At 48.3% G+C, this 7,607-nt stretch overlaps 1 protein-coding gene across 4 annotated transcripts; it reads left to right on the forward strand.

Moving 5' to 3' along the window:
- The first annotated feature begins 2,864 nt into the window (after positions 1 to 2,864).
- Positions 2,865 to 7,281, forward strand: LOC111152720 (family with sequence similarity 103 member A1). 4 transcript variants are annotated; one of them, XR_002640937.1, is made up of 4 exons: positions 2,865 to 2,957; positions 3,495 to 3,543; positions 5,880 to 6,058; positions 6,763 to 7,281. XR_002640937.1 is itself a non-coding variant. In XM_022511304.1 (4 exons), the coding sequence occupies exons 3-4, from the start codon at positions 5,889 to 5,891 to the stop codon at positions 6,947 to 6,949; spliced, it is 357 nt and encodes a 118-aa protein (XP_022367012.1). In that variant the 5' UTR covers positions 2,865 to 2,957; positions 3,495 to 3,543; positions 5,858 to 5,888; the 3' UTR covers positions 6,950 to 7,281. The 4 variants fall into 4 exon arrangements, 3 of the variants coding, with proteins under 3 accessions (XP_022367012.1, XP_022367013.1, XP_022367011.1); XM_022511304.1 differs by having other exon boundaries at positions 5,858 to 6,058; XM_022511305.1 differs by lacking the exon at positions 3,495 to 3,543.
- Positions 7,282 to 7,607: the final 326 nt, after the last annotated feature.

Below are 7,607 nucleotides of genomic sequence, written 5' to 3' on the forward strand. Positions count from 1 at the left end.
AAATAAATAATTTCTTAATTTTTAAAAAATATTTTTATTTGTATTTTTAAAGATTTTTCAATCTTGAAATTTTAAATTTTGATTTAAATTTTAAATCTTTCTCTAGAGTGGGTAAATAAATCTTGTATTTATTTATTAGAGAGAGAGAGAAATAGCAAGAGAAAGCATGAGTCGGAGGGGTTATGAGAGGGAGAAGCAGGCTCCCTGCTGAGTAGGGAGTCTAAAATGAGGCTTGATCCCAGGACTCTGGGAGTATGACCAGAGCCAAAGGCAGATGCTTAACTGACTGAGCCACCTAGATGCCCCAATAAATCTTCTTCTTCTTTTTTTTTTAAAGATTCCATTTATTTATTTATTTGACAGAGAAACAGAGAGAACAAGCAGGGGGAGCAGCAGTGGGAGGGGGAGCAGGCTCCCCGCTGAGCAAGGAGCCTGATGCAGGGCTCAATCCCAGGACCCTGAGATCATGACCTGAGTCAAAGGCAGACACTTAACTGACTGAGCCACCCAGGTGCCCCTAAATATTTTTTTAAAAGAAAGAATATTGAAAGAACTAATGGGCAGAAATAATTGCACTTGAAAATTGATTTGAATACCTAGAGTTCTTTACAGAAACTCTCAGGAGCTTAGGAGCTTCTAAGTACTTATGAAATTAAAGAAATACACTCTTTCTTGTGCAAGTCCTCATCACCTGGAAATAATGCTATAATAAAGTCACAAAGAAGCAAACAAATGGGTCTCCCACCACCCTCCTTTTTCCAGCTGTCCTCCCTGACTCCTGATACCAGGTGGGGAAGCATTTTTCTAAGTTTCTCAACTGTTACACTGCTACCATGTATTTATTCTAATTTCCTCTTCAAGTTTATATTTCCTATTCCTGCCTCCTAAATATGGGTTTTCCTGAGGCATAGGCCTTGGCCTTCTGCTCCTCTCTATATATACTTTCTCCTTTGGAAAGATCATATACGCTGATGATTTCAACTGTTGTTTCTTCACGGATGACTCACACATTTACATATTTAGGCACAACCTCTCTTTCTTCAGCTTTAGTCCCGTATTCCTAACATGCCATCACAAATTCTACAAATCTTTCTGAGCACAGTGCTAACTTCTGCTTTAAATTAACTCACCCTAGGGGGTCCCTGTGTGCCTGGGCAGCTCAGTCAGTTAAGCCTCTGACTCTCGGTTTCAACTCAGGTCATGATTTCAGGGGTGTGGGGTTGAGCCCCGTATCTGACTCTGCCCTTGCACGGAGTTGGCCTGGGTTGAGATTTCTCTCTCCCTCTGCCCCTCCCCTGCTTTCGCTCAAAGAAATAAAACCCACTCACCCTATGGCTATCCCTTCTCAGTCCCAATTTCCCAGGTTTACAGGGCTGCAGTTTTCCCTGATTCTTCCTAATCCTTTTCGCCCACCATCCACTCCGTTACTAAGGAGAGTGTTAACTCGAGTTACTGCAACCTTGCTCTTCCCCTCTCACCTTTACTATCCCACACAGACACTACCAGAGCTCCTCATCCATACTGTCCTAGCCACTTTTGCTGGCTCAGTGTTTGTAAAACATGGCTTGGACCGCTCACAGCTCCACTTTCATTCCACGTTTATTGAGGGCTCGCTTTGGGCAAAGCACAACATTACACATTCCAGAACGTAGGAATGATAAGGGTCTGTTTACAGTCTAGTATGGGGAAGAGTTGTACACAATTTTAGTTCAAAATTAGAAAGTGGTACTATCTGAATGAATGAAGAATGGTCCAGAAAGTAGGATGGACATTCAGCAGGAAAGAAAATTTATTTCTAGATGGAGAGGTCACATTTATCTGGCTTTAAAGACTGGACAGAATCTCAGCATCCTTAGAAGATGGGAGGGGAGGGTAATCCAAGGAGAAAGAGACAGGAGCGGTCTTTAGAAAGGTAATGGGTAATTCATTCAAGAAGTGCTTCCTGCGACCTTGCCGAGGGCAAGGAAGAACGAAAGGAGAACAGCAAAAAATGAAGTTAGAGTTTTTAAACCAAGTTAATAAATCTGGCCTTTAACCTACAGGCAACAGGGAGCCAGGGAAGATTTTTGGTCACAGTGAAGATCACAGCAGCTCTGTCAGCTGGGCCGGCGGCAAGTGACGCCGGAGGAAGGGTACCTAGGAGAAAAGCCGTGCGTTTTCCCCGTTCAGGGCTGGTAATGAGAACGTGGAGAGGGTGGACGGTGGGTAAGGAGAGTGGATGCCGGCACTCCTGCAGAGGTAGGATCGACAGAACTCGTCAACGGACGGCAGTCAGTCAAGGGAGGAAAATGTCAATTGCGGACATCCAAGTGTCCAAGTCGAAACCGGTGGTCACGCTAACAAAGCGGGTGCGCCGTCTGGAAGGACGGGGCCCGGTTACATGTGGGAAGTCCCGCGGGCACGACCGCAGAACATCCGGGAAGGAACGGCCAAGACGCTTGGCGGCAGCTGAGCGCCGACGAAGTCAGCTGGTGCAGAGGGGTGTTTCGGCAAAAACCGGTTCAGAACGGACGACTGACACCGTCCTCCCGCCGGGCGAGGGGCGTGGCACCGCCGAGGCCCTCCACTCGAGCCCGCCGTCCCCGGCAGTCCTCGCCTCGCCGGAAGTGGCCTCCCCCCTTCTCTCCGCATATTTCCTGAACGCCTGTCCCCACCCGTCACTGGCGCCCAGCCAGGGGGACACTTCACACACACATCCCAGGGAGCGAAGGCTGAGAGCGCCAGCGAATCTTGCCCTCCGGCTCACCGCCCGCGCTGTCCGCACGTCGCCCCGATTAACCGCGACTGCGAAGAAGCCGCAAGGCGAGCCCGCGCTCTCGCGATACCTGGTGGGCCCGCCCCCGCGCCTGCCCGCCGGAAGCGGAAGTGGGGCGAATGTCGGCTTGTCGTTCGAGTGGCTGCGTTACCTTGGAGAGCAGAAGTGGCGGGCCATCTTTTGGCCGCGGTGTGGGCCGGAGGTGGGTGTTCCTGCGTGTGTGGCGGGCGGGGTGCGGCCCGAGAGGGATGGACGCGGCCGTCGGCGGGCCGGTCGCCGGTTGGGGAGGCCACGGGGAGCAGGGAGCCGGGCGGGCCGAGCCGAGAGGCCCCACGGAGCGGGAACCCCTGTCCGCCTCCACCGGCCGTCGCGGCCGGGGCGCTGAGGGGCCCCGGGAAGGAGCAGACCTGTCAGGACCGTGGTGGGCAAGCCCTGCCGGGCCCTGCTGGCTGTCTGCGTCCGTCTCCCGGGCAGCGAAGGCCCAGGCAGGCGGTCGCGTCCGGCGCCAGTCGGCCGCGGGCAGCTGCGGGTGGTGTTACTGGCACAGAAACGAGTGGTGTCGGAGGACGAGTCTGAAGCGCGGCCCCCTCCTGTCCACGAGGAGAACGGAGCTCGTTCCCGGTAGCGCTCGGACTAGCGCACTGGTTTAGGAGGCCCGGCGGGCGCTTGTAACCAGCCGCCCCCCCCATTCTTCTGAGGGTTCCTTGGAGGGAATCAAGCGGGTTTTTGCCTCCCTCAGATCGAAACAGCGTAAACATTAACCACTGCAGCTGCCTCAGATCGCTCGGGTAAGTAAAGCTGGATCCACCGGAATTCTGTTTAACTCTCTCAGGAGCGCGCGTGAAGACGCTTGCCCACCTGTGGGAGGGGTCGTGGGAGTCGCGCCGTGCCTTGCCCTATGACCTCTCCTCCCTGTCTGGGGGGTGTGGGCCGCCCTTCTGAGATTCCCGGATTCCTGTGGAAGTCCAGGCGCGGTTTTCCGTAGCCGAACTGACGACGACACACCAGTCAGCCAGTCCCAGACACACTGGGAGAAAGAGAACGCGTCGGGGTGGTGCCTCTTGCACCCGCACGGCAGTCTTGGTGTCGGTTTGCTGGGGTAAGGGCAGGAGTGTACACACTGGCGCATGTTTGAGGGATCCCGGGGAGAACCAAGGAAGACGCGGTCTTCCACCATCGCGTGTGTTTGTCAAAGGTAAAGTAACCCGGAGGAAAAGTAACCGTCGGATGTCAGGCGAGAGGCGAGATTCAGTTTAGTTTTAGCATGTCCCACACGCCCGAATCATGAAGCAGGCTTTAGGAGTCGGAGGCGGAGAGTAGAGCAACGAGAAGATGAAGTTAGGGTTAGGAGAGGCGGGGGATGGGAGTACTGACCACCGCTTGGCCGAGGAAGACGGCAAGGGGGCTACCTACAGAATACTGATGGGGCTTCCAGGCCGTGCATAAGGATGAAGAGAAGTGAACTCTTGGTCCCCTGGCTTCTCAAGGATGAGGCTCTTGTGGCCTGAGCCAAATCTTTCCTCAGAGGTAGAGGGTCTCTGAGAATGTGGGTGCAGAAATACTACTCGGCCTGCAGAACCCAGCTGATAAGAGGTTTCAGGTTTTTGTTTTTTTTTTTTTTTAGCTGTTAGATAGTATTTATCATATTTTTCATTTTGTTCCAGAGTAAGACTACATTGGATGCCTCTATAAAGTACCCCAGAGTTGAGTAGCTGTTCATTTAAATGCCTATTTGCCTTTCCATTTTCGCATCTTTCCTATATTTTCAGTTTCTCTTTCTTACTGGTTTTCTTTTCCTATAAACAACCTCAGCGACACTGTCCTGGGAAGACTGGAGGTCCTCATCCAGTAACCCCTTTGCTACTACTCTTTTTCTCTCGTGTTCAGTGAAGCATTTCGAAAGCTCACTCTAATCCATGTAGATTTCTAGTTCCTTAGCTTCCAGTTACTTCTCAATGAACTGCCATCCTGCTTCAATTCCAAGTACTCTAACATAATGACCTCCTGATGGCTAAGTCCAGTTAATTTTCTGCTCTTGGTTCTGTCACTGTGCCATTCCACACTGAGGAACATTCACTCTATTCTTCTGCCTCCTGCGGGAAGCTCTTGTGCATCTGATCTGTGTGTATTCTCCTCTTATCCCTTCTTTATCTCCAACTTCCTTATAGGTCAGTGTGCTCCAGGATTCTGTCCCTCGATACACTTCTTATTCCACAGCCTTCCTGAGAAATCTCATCCCCTCTCACAGCATTAACCATCAACAAAATTGCTGACGTCTCCCATATGTATCATCACCCTAGTTCTCAGTCCCAAAATGGGTAACTGGGAGCTGGTTCTCCCATGTGGATGTACATCCCATAACTAACTTCAGACTCCATATCCTCACCCAGCCTTTTTCCTGTGGTTCCTATGGCACCACAGCCCATCCGGTCATTTGGCTAGAAGTCTGAAAGTTATCCTTTATACCCGCCCCCGCAACATCTAGTCAGTCAGTCCATTAGTCAGTGTAGTCCAATGTAGTCAGTCCATTAATTTCTAATGGAATTCCTACCAAACTGCGTGCGCGGTTGCTGCCTCAGATTCAGCCCTGCAGTCCTGCAGCAGTCTGCCTTTGGTCGGTCGTCACGAGTCTCTTCCCTACCGTGTTAGCAGAGCTCCTTCTAAGTAGTTAGTTTGCCCTAGAGGCCTCCCTGCTTAAACCACTAGGCTGAAGACTTCCCCTTTCCTACCAGAATAACGGCAGGGTTGTTTGCCTGGAACACAGTTTTTCACAGTTTGGGCCCTGCCCATTTTTCCAGCTTTGTTTCTGGACATTCACTGATCCTCCCTAAGTATCTGACCAGGTCTGTCTCTTACACTAGACTGAGAGCTCTTTGGGGGTGGGGGGGTGGAGGCCCCAATATATCGTTCATCTTTATATCCCAGGTGCCAGTTAGCACAATGCCTGCGGTACTGAAGTCAGGAAATACTGAATGAAGTATCTAAAACCATCTTAAATTTAAAAGTATACAAAGACTTTTACGCGTACCTTGCCTAAATTGTTCATTTCTTGGTTTTTCACTGTCAAGTGAGAGAGTATTATATTTTTAAAAATTCTCATAGAAACCTATTAAAAACTGTGCAGAATTTCAGGATGACAGACACTTCTGAAGCTGTTCCCAACTTTGAAGAGATGTTTGCCAGCAGATTCACAGAAGCTGACAAAGAGTACCAGGATTACCTGCAACGCCCTCCCGAGCCCCCGCCGGTCGTCGAGGAATGGACTAGCAGAGCTGGTGGGAACCAGAGGAACAGAGGCAGTCGGTATGTGTTACTTCAGGAGACGCAGGTGGCTGATGGGGGAGAGTACGGCTTTGCTCCGTGTGCCCGTTAAGGCCAGTGAGGCCAGGGACCAGTGTTTCTGTTCAGAACCTATACCTTGTGCCTAGTCACTGCCTGCACACAGTGAGTGGCTGATAAAGATTTACTTTGTTTTGTCAGCCCCCTGTGTTTTTTCCCTTGCTGTTCAGTTGTATATGTGTTTAATGTTGTTTTTTAAAATATTCTTTCTGTAGACTAACATCTTATTTTCTCTGCCAATATATTCTATGAACCTAGAGTTTTCTACAAAACTTTGTGCTAGGTTCCATAAAGAAGGCCTTGTCTTTCTTTGGTTTTACTTTAACAAAGTTATACAGTGGGATTTCTTCTATTTCATAATTCAGAATAGCTCTTGTACAATCGAACAGACCTCAGTTTGACTCAGAACTGTCCTATTTTTGTGAGTTTCGTGTTGTGGTCTGCCTACTTCTCTGCAAAGTGTATCCAGTATAATACTGGAAGAATGATTTAAATCTTAGGAAAGTTATGAATAACTGTTGCTACATATAACATTCTTCAGAGAAAAGTGTTTTTTACACTTTTGTTTATGGAGTATGAGGTTGAGAAATGAAATGCAGTGGGATAGATTTGTCATTTGTATTTTTTTAAAAAGGAAGTATAAAAATCTTTTTGTTTTGTTGTTGTAGGTTGCAAGATAACAGACAGTTTAGAGGTAGGGATAGCAGACGGGGGTGGCCAAGTGACAATCGATCTAATCAGTGGCACGGACGATCCTGGGGTAACAATTACCCGCAGCACAGACAAGAACCTTACTACCCCCACCAATACGGACACTATGGTTACAACCAACGGCCTCCCTATGGTTACTACTGATGGAAACGTCAGCAGCTTTTTGTGAAATCATTTCCTCTGTTAACATGACAAGTTTGTGTGTATCTTCTGTTGGTCATAGTTTTATATCTGATTTCAGAGAGTGGATTATAAACTTTTTAGAACTTGTGACTTAAAAAAAAAAATCTTACTAGAGATGTGCTGGTTCAGTATTCCCCTAAAAAGGTTGTGGATTCCATTGCCTGACTTCTACCTCAGATTCTTCTTTGTTTCATGACTTAATACTGCTTTGAACTTGGTGTCTGTGTTCCTTGTTTGACCTCCAAGAGTTCCGTCTTTGTTTTACAGAGAAATAAAAATTATAAAGTGGAAAATGCTTGATTTTACTTTGTAAGATAAGGAAGTATCCGTATACTCAGATTTTCTCATTCCCAAATTTTTACAGTGGTTAGTACAGTTAACTCACGAATGCACAACTATGCGCACTTGTAACGTGTTGTACACGGCATCAGCAGTTGAAGGTAAAACGACTGTAGATGCTTCTTTTGGCTTTCGTTGTTGTGACTGTGGTATTTTTTATCATTACTCCAGGTAACAGTGACATCCACAATCACTTTGGTCTCTTTTTAGAGAATGTCAAAAATAAAACCTTAAACTGGGGAAGGGAACATTCTCAGTTTCAGTGTCTTGAGCTAGTGGT

This window comes from Enhydra lutris, unplaced genomic scaffold (assembly GCF_002288905.1).
Source record: "Enhydra lutris kenyoni isolate GAN:26980312 unplaced genomic scaffold, ASM228890v2 scaffoldscaffold29, whole genome shotgun sequence".
Taxonomy (NCBI): Eukaryota; Metazoa; Chordata; class Mammalia; order Carnivora; family Mustelidae; genus Enhydra; species Enhydra lutris.

Bases quoted from the DNA above. Each gene is read 5' to 3' on its own strand.
- LOC111152720 (XM_022511304.1), top strand. From the start codon at position 5,889: ATGACAGACACTTCTGAAGCTGTTCCCAACTTTGAAGAGATGTTTGCC. The intron at 6,059-6,762 runs GTATGTGTTACT...TTGTTGTTGTAG, and splicing joins CAGAGGAACAGAGGCAGTCG to GTTGCAAGATAACAGACAGT.